The 16,133-nt window shown below is 36.2% G+C and overlaps 2 protein-coding genes across 4 annotated transcripts in view; one reads left to right on the top strand and one right to left on the bottom strand.

Annotated features, from left to right (window-relative positions):
* The first annotated feature begins 341 nt into the window (after positions 1–341).
* LOC107549508 (synaptotagmin-like protein 3) lies at positions 342–8,872 on the top strand. Of its 2 annotated transcripts, none has more exons than XM_016230624.1 (15): positions 342–490; positions 1,070–1,285; positions 1,416–1,483; positions 2,444–2,498; positions 2,617–2,698; positions 2,783–2,855; positions 3,020–3,135; positions 4,723–4,854; positions 5,081–5,247; positions 5,375–5,474; positions 6,589–6,759; positions 6,926–7,010; positions 7,179–7,269; positions 8,168–8,364; positions 8,605–8,872. In XM_016230624.1, exons 1-15 carry the CDS (start codon positions 342–344, stop codon positions 8,697–8,699), a joined length of 1,797 nt encoding a protein of 598 aa, XP_016086110.1. In that variant the 3' UTR covers positions 8,700–8,872. The 2 variants fall into 2 exon arrangements, with proteins under 2 accessions (XP_016086110.1, XP_016086111.1); XM_016230625.1 differs by having other exon boundaries at positions 6,929–7,010.
* A 2,312-nt stretch (positions 8,873–11,184) lies between these two features.
* Positions 11,185–16,133, bottom strand: part of LOC107549516 (ezrin-like) — a 29,307-nt gene continuing 24,358 nt past the window's right edge. For both annotated transcript variants that reach the window (XM_016230630.1, XM_016230631.1), the window contains 3 exons: positions 16,011–16,103; positions 15,611–15,850; positions 11,185–12,162 (listed from right to left, as the gene is read on the bottom strand). In XM_016230630.1, coding sequence (XP_016086116.1) covers positions 11,998–12,162; positions 15,611–15,850; positions 16,011–16,103 — 498 coding nt within the window. In that variant the 3' untranslated portion in view covers positions 11,185–11,997. The remainder of the gene's footprint in view (positions 12,163–15,610; positions 15,851–16,010; positions 16,104–16,133) is intronic.

Here is a 16,133-nt window from a genome sequence, read left to right on the forward strand (position 1 = left end):
CTGGACACCCCTAACCTACAGTATGTTATATTTAATCTATAGTCGACTAAAAATCATTGTTTCTGCCATGTTTCAAATCTACCGTCAATGTCACAACTTGGTAGTTTCGTTTGGTAGCAGCTGGGGCTGCGCTGACTTTGAGCTGACAAAAACATGCCTTATAATCATTTGTTTTATATAAACATTTATTTGACTAAGTGTACACTTTATTTTTTATTTAGTGAACACTGTATTTGATGAAAAGCCCAATTAAAACGCCATCATCTTGACCATTGAACAATTTTTCAGAATCTGAGCGAAGTGGCATCTTCTGAACTGAACTGAACTGAGCGGTGGTGGAAATGAAACTCGAACAGGAAAACTGGGAAATCATATACGATCACGTCTGCCCTATGGATCTCGGGTTATTCCAGGCTCTGGAGAGAGAAAGAGTCCTGGAGGTTCTTCAAAGAGACAAAGCACTTCGAACCATTGAAGCAGACAGAATCAGGTATGAAAATGTTTTTAGAACAACTTCTTTAGAACATGTTTAGAACATATGTGACCCTGGAGCACAAAACCAGTCTTAAGTCGCTGGGGCATATTTGTAGCAATAGCCAAAAATACATTGTATGGGTCAAAATGATCGATTTTTCTTTTATACCAAAAATCATTAGGATATTAAGTAAAGATCATGATCCATGAAGATATTTTGTAAATTTCTTAGCGTAAATATATCAAAACTTAATTTTTGATTAGTAATATGCTTTGCTAAGAACTTCATTTGGACAACTTTAAAGGCTATTTTCTCAGTATTTAGATTTTTTTGCACCCTCAGATTCCAGATTTTCAAATAGTTGTATAAATAGTCGGTCAAATATTGTCCTATCCTAACAAACCATACATTAGTGGAAAGCTTATTGATTCAGCTTTCAGATTATGTATATATCTCAAGTTCACAAAATTGACCCTAATGACTGGTTTTGTGGTCCAGGGTCACATACGTGTCCTTAATTTGTCGGTGTGCAGAAAAACAGAAATGCATTGTTGGCTGAAATCTAAAATAACATTTCAAACTAATTTGTTTTAGGAGGCTGAAGGTAGAACTTCAAGGTATCTCTCGACAGAGTGCCAAGGTCATCACGTTTCCCTATGGTCAGAGATCATGTGCACGATGTCAGCGGCTGCTGGGAAAGTTCTGGGACTGTGGTTCGGTGTGTTGCGGGTGCAGCCATCGCATCTGTAAACACTGTCGGGTCGTACGCTCTGCACAGGAGTGGAAGTGCACCATGTGTCATGCATACAGGTAAAGACAAAACACCCCACGGATTTATACTAAAATATTCAGATCTATTTGATATATATTATTAACCGATCTTTAAAGCTTTGAATGAATGACATAAATTAGATACATTTTCATAATAACCTCTTTCCAGGGAATTTAAGATCAGATCTGGTGAATGGTTTCTGGAACAGCAAGCAAAGAAATTTCTGGATGATAGAGGTTTGTCTGTTTCCATTAGCTAATTGTTAGAAACAGTTTCTGAGGACAATTGTTGTTTTGACGTTACAAAATCTACACTTTCAATACTATTACTAAGCTTACTGGAATACTAGAGTTTGATTGGTCAATCGCTGCATTCCTCAGCCAAAATATTTTAATAATGATTGTAAATTGTATAATTGACTGTTGTCTACATTGTCTAATATCCATTGACACTACATATGTACATATATCAAATTAGAAATGAGAACCTATTAGAAGTGAGAACAATTTCATATATTAACATCTATACATAGCCAAAACAAATATATATGTTTGTGTATGTGTGATACATTTTTGGACATATATAATATATAATTTTATAACACACACACGCACACACACACACACACACACACACACACACACATATATATATATATATATATATATATATACTGTATATAGAGTATATATTTAATATATAATTTTATAACACACACATGTTTACTTAGCTATCTAAATGGGGACATTCCATAGGCATAATGGTTTTTATACTGTACAAACTGTATATTCTATCGCCCTACACCTAAACCTACCCCTCACAGGAAACTTTCTGCATTTTTACAATTTAAAAAATCTTTGTTACTTTATTTTATACCAGTTTTACAAATTAGTATGTCCCCAAAGGGAGGTTTTTGGAGATTTTGTCAGGTTTAGCTCACTTTTGGGTACAAATTTGTCCCCAAAATATGGTTAAATAGGTACACACACACGCACACACACACACACACAAACACAAACCCTCTCGCTCTCCCTCTCGCTCTCTCTCACACACACACACACGCACACACACATATACATACATATATACATACATACTGTACATACATATATGTACATATATATATTTATTGTGAATTCTTTGTTGATCTTAGCTTGCAATTAACCCTGAATGTTGTCTTGCTGTATTGTTTTTAGAAAGCAGTCATGAAACCATCGGAGACAAACTATTAGAGTCTTATCAACGGCTCAGGTTTGAAACCCTTGTTATAATAATCAATATAAATAAATCACCTTTACTTTATAACAATTCAAGCTCTTTTTAATCAATCATTTTAAAGTGTTTTTATTCTTGTTATTTTTTGTTTTAGCTTTATTGCCGTCGTGCCTCCAACTCCTCCTCCTGTTTATGAAGCCCCATCATATAACAGATTGATTCATTTAACAGAACAGGTGAAAAGAGTATTATGGATTTGTTTTTCTTTACATTTCTTCATCACCTAATAATGTGTTTGTGCGTCTTTTCATATATAATAGGACCTCAAAAAATCAAAGCCATTTACTAAATCCATGGAGAACCTGATGGTGTCTGTCAGTGCTCATTTAAAAAGTAAGAGAAGAAAACAAACCTCCTCTATTAACTGTAATAACTGTATTCATTAACTGTGTTAATCATATTAACTGTGAACTGTTATAACATTGTAATAACTCATATATCTACAAGAGTTTCTACAACAGCCTGATCCGGGATGTTTTGTCTTGTCCTGATGCTAGAGTTCTCCAAATCTCAGAATGATTTGAGTGTAGAAGCGGGTCAGCTGACTGTGGATCACGGACTGCAGAACTCCAAACACACGAGCCGATCAGAGAGTACCATCAACAAAGCCAATGTGAGTCTATCCAGTATTGAGTTCAAGCATTTAAATTACAATTCATTTCCTGTAATTCCCATTCAATGCCGTGTGAGACATGGCCAGATCGTTTCAAACGGAGAGGGAAGGGTGTCTGCTGTTGATGTATGAACAATCCAAATTTGAGACTGAGCAATTCATCTGTCAAAACTGATTATCATTAAAGTTGTTGATAAATCCACCTTGGTTTTCCTGCCAAACAGGTTTGACTTAAAAAAAGAATAGCCAGGCAATTAGTAATCATTACCTTTTCTCGTGGAAATCTCCAGGTTTTTTTTAATTCATTTTTATTCACAATTTCTACCCAATAAAATACTTTGACAGATGTGTTGCTAATTGTTAGGTACAGTGTTTATTATTCTTTGTAAATGTAATTAATAACATTAATTAATAAACACAACTGTTCTATATATATATATATATATATATATAATTGCATGTAATATAAATATATATGTTAAGGAACGTTTAATATTAAGGCAATTAGTGTAATGTAAATGTAAAGTTGTAAATGTTGTAAAATTGTAAAAGTGTAAAAGTAAAGTTAATTTAAGTTAAGTTAAGTAAACTTAAATCTAGAGAACTATTTATGGTATAATAATAAGCATTATCTATAACTCTTTACATACGAGCTAATTAAAGAATAATAATTTGTTAATTACAGTGGCAATGAATGTAGTAACTACAGTTTATAAACTATGAATCAGCTATAAACTAATAGTTTACAAATGATTTGTAGGTACTTTATTACTGTATACTTATTATGAAGTGTTACTGTTAGTTGGTAATACTTTACAATAAGGTTCCATTAGTTAATGTTAGTTAATGTATTACATTTCTTACAGTATTGTAATGTTAGTTAATGAAAATACAGTTGTTCACTGTTAGTTCACAGTGCATGAACTAATGTTAACATGCACAACTTTAGATTGTATTAATGCATTGCTAAATGTTGAAATTAACATTAACTAAGATTAATAAATGCTGTAGAAGTATTGTTCATTTTTAGTTCATGTTAGCTAAAGTAATTAACTAATGTTAACTAGTGAACCTTATTGTAAAGTGCTACCAGTTAGTTTCATGTTCAGGTCCATTAAATAATGTCATATACAAAGATACACCTTTGTTTTTAATAATGTATTTGTGCATTTTGAAATCAACATTAAGATTTAAAAATGCTTGTTATTTCATGTTAACTCATGTTAATAAATGATACCTTATTGTAAAGCGTAGCCGATATTTTAGAGCTTGGCAAAAGTAGAAAAATGTATATTAATTATAAAAATGGCCATTTAGTTGTAAGTGTTTACATGACTTTTGCCGGTCTAGAAATCACACTTTTAAAGTACTCAGATACTTTCAAAGACTGTGGAAATCCTGGCTCTTCAAAGATAAAAAAAAAAAAATTCAAATAAGAAATATCTTGACTTCTGGTTGTTTTGTCTTAATTTAAATCATTTCAAGTCATCTTGGGGCCCTTTGGGTGTTTGGTGTGGCCCCCCAGTAATAGAACCATTGTGAGAATCACTGTTTTACTGTGTAAGCTTGAATTTTGTCTCCTCACAGCTGTGCAAAGCACCAAGTCTACCCAATCTATCCCAGAACAGCAGAGGCGCGGAGCAGTACGCTTCAACAAGTACACTTTACCTGACAGATGACGATGCTTCATATACATCTGCAAACAGCGATGAGCAGAGGGTAGGGATTCACACAATATTGAATCCGTTTTCTGTTTAATCAGATAACTGAGGGCAGATTTGCAACGTCTGCAAATGATAACTTTCTGCAAAAGCACTTATTACATAATGCTTACGGGCTCATGAGTGATGTATTGTGTAATAATTCTCTCTCACGACTTTAAACATCAACACAAAATAAATAATGTTAATAAACATGAATTAATTCATAAACCTGTTCTGTGCAGGACAGCAACAGTAGCACGGGGATGGATTGTGGGCTCTTTGAAAACACTAGTGTGACCGGAGAAGTAGAGGTTGCCTTTGTTTACAATAACAGGACGTCCTGTTTGGAGATAACTATCAAAGCCTGCAAAAATCTGATGTTTGGAGATATGAAGAAGAAATGTCATCCGTAAGTTGATTTGATGGAGTGCAGGTTTGCTGTGTATTGTGATGTTAGGAGAACATTGTTGCTGTTACAAATTTGTCTCGTATACGGTTGGCCTGATAAGAAATGTTGTTTCTTTCTGAACAAACAGGTATGTAAAGGTCTGTTTGCTTCCAAAGAAAAACCATGATTATAAGATGAAGACAGCAGTCAAGAGGGGAAATAACCCGGTTTACAATGAAACCTTAACTGTGAGTATTTTCAACCCGAATATATTGGTGAACGTTGATTAACAACAGTGAGTGTTTACCAAAAATAATAATAATAATAAAATAAATAAATGAAAGTGTTATTTTAGTATCACTAGTCAATAGTTTCTATTACTATTTTGAGTTAATTTATTTTTATTTTTAGATTTTCTATTTAAATTTTAGGTAGTGTGTATGTTGTGTATTTTTATGCCAATATAGTTTATTATTATTATTTTTAGGGGTTTTTTTTCGTTTTAGTTATATTAGTTTTAGTCAAGTTGAACTAAATGAAAATGAGACGTTGCCTTTGGCAGCTAGGTGAAATAAAGTAAGTTTAGGGTTTTTATACGTTATTTCATTTCAGTTAATATATATTTTATTTCAAGTAACATTTTTTTTTGTTTGTTTTACTTATCTATAATAACCCTGCAATGAAAGTGTACATTAAAGGGGTGAGATAAGCAGACATAAATATTGTTGCAATAAAATATCAAAGTTAGTTAAGTTTGCAATAAGAAATGCAAGTTTACAAACAAATTTAGAGTACAACAGATACTGAGTGAGCTAAATATTATCTGTTATTGTTCTCACAACCTTTGAAAATGATTTGAGATTCCACAATCACACAGTGAATGTTTACAACCAGAAACAAAACATAAGCAAAGCGTAAAAGACAGTTTAATCTTTAATAATCATTGGAATAGTGTAGTTTCATAGAATTTAATTTAATTTAATTTAATTTAATTTAATTTTTTATTTATTTAATTTGACTAATTTAATTGATTTTAATTTTATTTGACTAATTTTATTTTATTTAATTTTATTTAATTTATGCCAGCCATTAGTTACAGTATTTATTAATATTTTTAATGTTAATTAATAAAAGTACAACCGTTGATTGTTAATTCATGTTAGCTCAGGTCTTTTAGTTCAGGTTAGCTCAGGTTTTTACGTGTACTAATTCATTTTAAATGTAATTTAGCTGTATTTATTTAAAATTCATATTTAATTATTTAGACTTTTTATTTTTTAATTTACATAAATAGAAATGCATTGAAAGTGTGACTATATTTTGAGGGGTTTTTGTGCTGAACTCTTTGGTTTGTGTTTGCAGTGTGCGCTTGCTGCTGAGCAGCTGGGCAGCAGTGTAGTTCAGGTGTCAGTGTGGCACTCCCGAGGACTCAAGCGGAAGCTCTTTCTGGGCGAGACGCACATCTGTCTGGCAGACTTGTGTCTGGAGAGCACAGACACTCAGTGCTCGGTCTGCAACAAACTCGGTCCAAAGGTAAGATCAGTAGAACATTATGAAATGATCTGCTCTTAAATGAAGTCTTTAAGTGCTTTCTACTGGGCAAGGTGTATAAGAAGACTGAATTGCATATGCAAACATCTGCTCATGTTCTGAGGTATATCTGCTGACCTGTTAAATGCTGAAGCTTGTTCTTTTGTAGCAGGGTCATCCACTGAGTGACGATGTGGAGCTGCTGCTTAAAGCTCAATTCCAGTTCCTGCCACAGATTTACCCACATACAGCCGGTATGAGACTTGCACTCGATTACACACAGCAAAAGACGGCCTTTTCTGGGCTTGGTTCTATTCTTAAGTGCTCATTATAAATGCATGCATTTAAACTCTTATTAAACATATATCAGGCCTATTTCAGAATGAAAATATATTAAGTGTAATCCCTCTATGTATATACAGACGTTTTGATTGGAGCAGCAGGACAGCTCAAAGTCATCATCACTGACGTGTCGAAGCTGCTCTCTCTGTCAAAAACAGCTTACATTGAAGGGTGAGTGGACAGTAACTGTGTGTATGAAGCCTATGACTGTAGTAGTTCCAATAAGCTTACATACGGAACATTGTTATGGTCACAAAACCAGACATAAAATATAATAGACTTTACTACAAAGTATAAAGGAGTTTCATCATTAATAATCAAATGAACGCTATTCAGTTATTCTTCTCTCACAGTTTCCCCGAATATTGTGCAAACCAAATCATTAGGTTTGCTAAGGTAAATAGTTTTAATGCATCATTTTCAATGTTATATATTATTATAATAATAGTGTGTATTTAGGATACATAAAATATTTGCTATACATAAAAGTATAGTTGTTATATATAAAATCTTATATATATATGTGTGTGTGTGTGTGTCATATACACACACACACACACACACACACACAAGTCTTGTATACACATTATGGTAGTAATATAGTGAGATAGATACAAAAAAGGTAGATAATAAAAGGTGTAATTTATTCCTGTGATTGCAAAGCTTTATTTTCAGTCTTCATCCAGTCTTCAGTGTCACATGATCCTTCAGAAATTATTCTTATGTGCTGATTTTATAATATTTCATATTGCTAAAGCCATAATGTTTTCAGGTTTCTTTGATGAAAATAATATTTAATAGAACAGCATTTATTTAAATTCGAAATCTGTTGTAATATTATTAATGTAATGCTTAATGCATATATGTAATGCTTAATGTAATATTCTTACGGAGTAAAAAAAACTTACTGACCTGATTTTTGAACAGTACTGTATAAAAAAAATGACTGTGAATCTGTACTCTCCTTTCCACAAGAATATACAGTAAATGTTGTGCCATCATATTTGAAGGCATATATGGCACATGACTTGATGTTAGGTGCATTAATTGGGTTTTAATGTCTTCTTAGAATCCTTTGCCTTCCTGGAGATCGAGAGCTAGTGCAGAGAACTCCAGCGCTGAAGAAGACTACTGGTTCTGTCCAAATGAACTTCAGCAGATTCACACGTCAGGCGCTCCAGCAGGCCACGCTGCAGCTCAACCTGTGGGAGAAAAACACCTTCAGCCTCACTGACCGTTTACTGAGATCAGCACGACTGGACGGAGGTGAGTTCCCCACCACACAAAACAGACATTAAAGGTGGCCTAGGTATTTTCCACTAAAAGTTTAACACCTAAATGCACATGAAATGTACACTCACATGAGATCAAGACTCCAGTTATATACGTTTGACGTCAGTAGTTATTTTTTACATCAATAAATGAGCACCAGTAGGCGTCTCTAAAAATAATGTCTGCACAAAAAAAAAAGGGCTTGTATGTCATTCTGTCTGCTTATTTTGGCAGAATCGTCATGGCAACGCCTGCAGCAGATGCCAGGAGAGTGGCATGACTTCGTTCTTCCACTTCATGCACATGTCAGCACAAGCATGAGGTCATAACTGAATAACCTGGATCCTTTCCATCAACCCACAGATCCTGGCAGTGACAGTTGTGCTTACAGGCTTGCGAAGAACCAGAATCATGACAAACAAATGCCCAGATCGTCTTAAAAGTGCCTTATTCTCATTTCTTCAGACATGAGCCATTTTCTTTGTTGTTGTTGATATATATATATATATATAGTGTATATTATTTAATTTTCATCATTTCATAAATTATTTAATAAACTAAATATATCCACAAAGATGGCACGTGGTGCAGTATTCTGTTCTTGTGTGTGTGTGTCATATACACACACACACACACACACACACACAAGTCTTGTATACACATTATGGTAGTAATATAGTGAGATAGATACAAAAAAGGTAGATAATAAAAGGTGTAATTTATTCCTGTGATTGCAAAGCTTTATTTTCAGTCTTCATCCAGTCTTCAGTGTCACATGATCCTTCAGAAATTATTCTTATGTGCTGATTTTATAATATTTCATATTGCTAAAGCCATAATGTTTTCAGGTTTCTTTGATGAAAATAATATTTAATAGAACAGCATTTATTTAAATTCGAAATCTGTTGTAATATTATTAATGTAATGCTTAATGCATATATGTAATGCTTAATGTAATATTCTTACGGAGTAAAAAAAACTTACTGACCTGATTTTTGAACAGTACTGTATAAAAAAAATGACTGTGAATCTGTACTCTCCTTTCCACAAGAATATACAGTAAATGTTGTGCCATCATATTTGAAGGCATATATGGCACATGACTTGATGTTAGGTGCATTAATTGGGTTTTAATGTCTTCTTAGAATCCTTTGCCTTCCTGGAGATCGAGAGCTAGTGCAGAGAACTCCAGCGCTGAAGAAGACTACTGGTTCTGTCCAAATGAACTTCAGCAGATTCACACGTCAGGCGCTCCAGCAGGCCACGCTGCAGCTCAACCTGTGGGAGAAAAACACCTTCAGCCTCACTGACCGTTTACTGAGATCAGCACGACTGGACGGAGGTGAGTTCCCCACCACACAAAACAGACATTAAAGGTGGCCTAGGTATTTTCCACTAAAAGTTTAACACCTAAATGCACATGAAATGTACACTCACATGAGATCAAGACTCCAGTTATATACGTTTGACGTCAGTAGTTATTTTTTACATCAATAAATGAGCACCAGTAGGCGTCTCTAAAAATAATGTCTGCACAAAAAAAAAAGGGCTTGTATGTCATTCTGTCTGCTTATTTTGGCAGAATCGTCATGGCAACGCCTGCAGCAGATGCCAGGAGAGTGGCATGACTTCGTTCTTCCACTTCATGCACATGTCAGCACAAGCATGAGGTCATAACTGAATAACCTGGATCCTTTCCATCAACCCACAGATCCTGGCAGTGACAGTTGTGCTTACAGGCTTGCGAAGAACCAGAATCATGACAAACAAATGCCCAGATCGTCTTAAAAGTGCCTTATTCTCATTTCTTCAGACATGAGCCATTTTCTTTGTTGTTGTTGATATATATATATATATATAGTGTATATTATTTAATTTTCATCATTTCATAAATTATTTAATAAACTAAATATATCCACAAAGATGGCACGTGGTGCAGTATTCTGTTCTTAAATAAAACACACCCAGATCTGTTCATCATAAATCTTTATTTCTAATATAATAAACACCTTTTAGGGGAAAATAAATAAATCCATTTGTTGAAGCTTGATAGTTGAGTTTATATTACTACTGCTTTATATAATAATAATAACTCATTTCTATTATACACATAAGTCACACTTTAAAATGTTAACCCAGGGTCAACTAGTTCTTAAACTGGGTTAGTTACTCATATAGCTTTGGTACCAAAATTCAGTTTCATAACGCAGGGTTAAAAACAATGTTAAGCCCTGTCAAAACACTCCCTCATCTGCCACTGGTTGGTAGTGCTTAGTGTGAAAAGCTTATTTGTGAATGGATGATATCAAGTTATATTTCAAACACATGCGCTCAAAGTGCTGCAAGTGATTAAAACAGCTGATTTTGATTGTGGAAAATCAAGAATGAATTAAGATCATTTAGAGGAAACAAATACATTTAAGACCTTCAGCTTCTGTACAAAACAAAATAAAATACTATTCTATTTTTATGAAAGTGGCACCACATGGTTACAGGCATTACAGATTTTTTTTTTTTTTCAAAATTGCCATATTCGCCCATTTGCATGTCACTCATAAATCTGAATGTCTAAAAACCCCATTCTTCTGTTGGATATATTTTACATTTGGTCCCACCAGCAGAGTAAAGGTGTCTTAACGCTACCTGATTTATGCTATTTTTAATCGTTTTAATTAAAATATGAAGAGCTGCTAGCAAGTCTGTGAGAAACTCTCTGCTTAGAGAACCACCAACAGCATACTGCATATCAAAATCCATTTCGATACCTACTGAGATTACAAAAGGCTATTAAACAAATCTTCCCAATACAGCATATATTCAACATGAATGAAAGAGTTTTAATATAAGACAATACATAAAATTACGATTATACTGCCAAGTCTTGTGCTGAGTGGATCATTAACAAGAAAAGGGGGCGAAAAAAGTACAACCACTTATTACAACCCAAAACTAATTAAAACTATATTTTGGCCAGATTATTGAATTGCAAACACATATTTAACAAAAGGGGGATGCATTGTTGGCACGTGTGTTTAAATGTTATTTTGTTTCATATTTTAATGGCAAAAGCAGACTTCAGTACATTCTGTGAAACTGGTGTGCATTTGTGAAATTGGTAATATTTTACAAGAAGGCTGTATACGTTAGCACTAGTTAACAGAATTAACTGAACAATTTATTAATCTTGGATAATGTTAATTGACATATATACTATATAAATAAACATTAAGAGTCATCACTAATTAGCATTACAAACCAAGAATGAACAAATGACCAAACATCAATAAATGATGTTAAAAATGTGCATGACTCCTCATACATCAACTAATGCTACAGTATAGAACCTTACTGTAAAATATTACCGTTAAATTCGATGTACACCACTAAGGGGTAAACATATCTGTGTTTATGTATATTAGCCATAATGACAAAAAAGTGTGCATTTTTAGTGCATGTTGACCCAGTGTTCATATCAAACAAACCAAATCTGTTGTATTACTGTGTGCGCATACGGTACATGTGCGCAGGTTGTGCCTCTTGCATTGACCACTCAGACATAGGGAACGAAAGAAAACGGACAAGGGCTTTGAGACTCATTTCCTCCCAAACTTTCCTGGTCCAGATATTTTATAAGGCCTCAAACTCATCAATCCTCTGTTTAGTGTTGCCCTGGCGGATCTGCCGGAGAGTTTTGTATTTGTCTCGGCCGGCGCGCATATTCTCTGTGTGCAACAGGTCGTTCGGAGTCTTCTTGGTGTCGTCACGAGCTTGGGACAACTCTGATGTCAGAGCCTGTAAAGAAGATAATGTCAAAAATTGAGTGATGATGCTTTGATCCGTGACTTTAGAGAGCGATTAGAGCTGAATCCATGTGATTTTGCCTAATAGGACTTCAAAACAAACACAGTCCCAACCCAAATGTGTTTGGATTAACAACCTGGAACATTGGGTTTAGGGGCTGACATAGGTCTAAACAACATTCAGTACAATTGGATATCTAGTTGATAACATTCTTATTGATCTATAGTTTAATCTGATGTTGGTTAGGAATGCGTTAGGGTTGGGGTTTGGGGAAGGGATAGTGTTTGAACTGTTCTGCGATAACTGTGTTTGGACTGTTTGATATTTCCGGAACATGACCTACTTGGCAAAATCACATTGACCAGTCCTAACCCTAATTATTAACTAACCCTACAGGCAGAGGGAAATTATAGGTTTATAAGTCAAGCCCCAGCCCGAGCCTAAATCCTAAACCTAATCCTATTTCCAAAATCTGTTTGGTTGATAAGAGTGTTGCCCAGGACCAACAAAGATCTGTTAGCGGTACCACAGTTAATTCTATGAGACAAAGTAGGACATGTTTCATGTTTATAGACATCCACAACATTCAGTACAATTGGATATCTAGTTGATAACATTCTTATTGATCTATAGTTTAATCTGATGTTGGTTAGGAATGCGTTAGGGTTGGGGTTTGGGGAAGGGATAGTGTTTGAACTGTTCTGCGATAACTGTGTTTGGACTGTTTGATATTTCCGGAACATGACCTACTTGGCAAAATCACATTGACCAGTCCTAACCCTAATTATTAACTAACCCTACAGGCAGAGGGAAATTATAGGTTTATAAGTCAAGCCCCAGCCCGAGCCTAAATCCTAAACCTAATCCTATTTCCAAAATCTGTTTGGTTGATAAGAGTGTTGCCCAGGACCAACAAAGATCTGTTAGCGGTACCACGGTTAATTCTATGAGACAAAGTAGGACATGTTTCATGTTTATAGACATCACTGGTGCTAGACAACTAACTATTCATCTCAACCAAGAATAGCTCTAGGTCTATCCAACCCTAAACCTAACCCCAACGTTCCCCTAAAGATAAAGGCAAATTGCTAATAGATGTTGTTTTAGGACAGGGGTTAATCATTCCTACTCACAGAGAGCTATATTATCCACTTTCTGACACACAGTAGTTCTGGTACTCCCCAAGAAGGCTTAGAGCCCTGAAGTGGACCTACACACCTGAAGAGACTCTGTTCTCTTGCATTTGCACCATACAATGGGAACCCAGCTATGATGATAGAGGATGGCAGGATCAGAGCCACACTTTTATAACTCCCTGGATACTTTTGTTGGTTTTATGTTATTTACATGGGAGTTAGAAATCAAACAAATCAGCTGACACCTTATGTGCAAGTATTTACTCAATCAATTCCTGATTAGTTCCTTCAGTGGGATAGGGGCTATTCCTACCGAGTCTAGATTCAATTTTTTTATGTAAACCCAAAGAACTTGACGAGCTGGTTCAGGGACTACCATTAGATCTAAATTCTGCAGGAAAGTGGATCTCCATGAGTCAGAATGAGTAACCCTGTACTAGGCCCTAAGCCTAAAATCAGAGGGCAATGACAGGTTAATAGGAATTTTGTTTAGGGTAGGGGTATTCAACCCTGCTCTTTGAGACACGCTGTCCCTCTGAGTTTAGGTCCAACCCGAATCAAACACACCTGAACCATCCAACCAAGGCTTTCAAGATTGCAGTCCCTTGTCTGGGACCAATAAGGTATAAGACGTCACAGGAAGCTAGCTATCTAGAGTGCAGGAACTGTTTAAATCCGATGCCAACAAACCTGGTAAAGACTTTGATTTTAAAGACTTGATTAGTTGGCTTATTGGTGTTGGACTAAAGTTAATGAAGGCACAGAACAGGGGGATCAAACTCACTATCCTGCAGAGTTTAGCTCTGGGGTGTTCAAACCTGTTCCTAGAGGGCCACTGTCCTGCAGTGTGTTAAAGTTAGTTGGATCTAATCTCTGCAGGACTTTGGCCCTCCAGAAGCAGGATTGGACACACCTTGGCTGTATCCGAAATCACCCCCTATAACCCTTAAATAGGGTACTATTTGAGGGGACAGCCATTTGTAGTGGTGTCCGAAACCATAGTGGACGTTCTCGAGTGCACTCATTCAGTCCCACAATGCACCGTCAAAACAAGTGTGCAACAGGTGCATGCTCAATGGCTAGAGAATACCCATAATACACTGTGAGAGTCGCCCGCTGAAATGACGCGTCGCGCCAGAAGATGGCGCCCGCTCTGAATCATCCATCATCCATTCATTTGACAAAACGCTCGTCCATGGCGTACAGCGTAACACGATAGAAGTATAAATTAATTGTAAATTGATTATTAAATTGTTGAACTAGGGTTTATACATAATTTCCATGACAGAGTTTAAGATAAATCATTTCATCTTACTACTGGAGCTGCCAGCTTGCCAGTTTCAAATGACTATTAAACAGCAAGCACAAACTATGCAAAAGCAGCAGTCCTTCCGGTGCACTCAGTGTCCGAATTTTCATTCACTCCTTCTGAACTGAATTAGTGGACTAATGTAGCGAATAGTGAAAGCTTGCCAGTTTCAAATGACTATTAAACAGCAAGCACAAACTATGCAAAAGCAGCAGTCCTTCCGGTGCACTCAGAGTCCAAATTTTCATTCACTCCTTCTGAACTGAATTAGTGGACTAATGTAGCGAATAGTGAATGAGGGTATAGGGCAGGGGTGGCGAACGTCCGTCCTGGAGAGCCGCAGCCCTGCAGAGTTTTGCTTCAACCCTAATCAAACACACCTGAACAAGCTAATCAAAGTCTGAAGGGTTATTAGGAAGCTACAGGCAGGTGAGTTTTAATTAGGGTTGGAGCTGAACTCTGCAGGGCTGCGGCTCTCCAGGACCAGAGTTCGCCAACCCTGGTATAGGGGGTGATTTCGGATAAGGCCCTGGTTTAGCTCCAACCCTAATTAAACACATCAGAACCAGCTAATAGAACAGTAGCCCTTCAGGAGTGGAATTTGACACGTGTGCACAAGAACAAAACTCTGCAGGAAGGTAGCTTTACAGGGGCTGTATTACAGAAACACCTAAACTCTAGAATATCATCTAATATGATCTATTATGAATACACACTATTATGTGTTCAATAATCATATTGATTTCAGTAATAACCCAAGGCCAGGGCTCCTCGAAGGCTACCCTCCTGCACAGTTTAGCTCCAACTCTAATCAAACACACTTGGACCAGTTCATCAAGGTGTTCAGGATTACTTGAAAATAACAGGCAGGTGTGTTGGAGCAAAGTTGGAACTAAAGGTAGCTTTCCAGGGGCAGGGTTGGCTCCCACTGCCCTAAGCTCTAATATGGAGACTAGGAAAGTTCAACCAGTTGATACTGCAATGTTATACTTACCAACAGCTGTTTCTGAACTCGTTCATTCTTCTCGGCCTCAGTGATTCGCTGTTCTTCATAGCGGTGGTCATTGATACCACCTGTCTGCAGGTCTGCACTGTAGCTACTGTTGCTCTCCCCATCTTCATACTCATTCTCATCAGGTTCATATGCAGGTGGTGGTGGAGGGAGAGGCGGCGTCGTCATCACCGTGTGAAGCTCCTCGCGGGTCTTCACCAGGTCATGTTGGGCCTCTTGTGCCTGGAAGAACACAGTCCAACACCACAGAGATCAGACTACCAATCCAATTATTGAAGAACTAAAGAATTCACCACAGCTATGGATAATAGCTGCAGATATGCAAACTCATCAGGGGTAAAAAAGGTGATATCCCTATTTCCAGTATGGGTTTATGTCTTACTCTGTTCTGCCATGTCATAGCTTCCTCCTCTTTGCGTTTTTTGGCTTCCTCAAGGAGTGCAATACGAGCAGTATGTTCTGCCAGCTCAGCAGCCTGAGAGAGATGAATGGGGAGGATTTTAAA

Source organism: Sinocyclocheilus grahami, unplaced genomic scaffold (assembly GCF_001515645.1).
Source record: "Sinocyclocheilus grahami isolate Dianchi unplaced genomic scaffold, SAMN03320097.WGS_v1.1 scaffold374.1, whole genome shotgun sequence".
NCBI classification, from domain to species: domain Eukaryota; kingdom Metazoa; phylum Chordata; class Actinopteri; order Cypriniformes; family Cyprinidae; genus Sinocyclocheilus; species Sinocyclocheilus grahami.

Coding starts and splice junctions, on each gene's coding strand:
- LOC107549508 (XM_016230624.1), top strand. CDS start 342: ATGAAACTCGAACAGGAAAACTGGGAAATCATATACGATCACGTCTGC. Junction 1,484..2,443: donor GAAATTTCTGGATGATAGAG/GTTTGTCTGTTT, acceptor TATTGTTTTTAG/AAAGCAGTCATGAAACCATC. Junction 7,270..8,167: donor AAAACAGCTTACATTGAAGG/GTGAGTGGACAG, acceptor ATGTCTTCTTAG/AATCCTTTGCCTTCCTGGAG.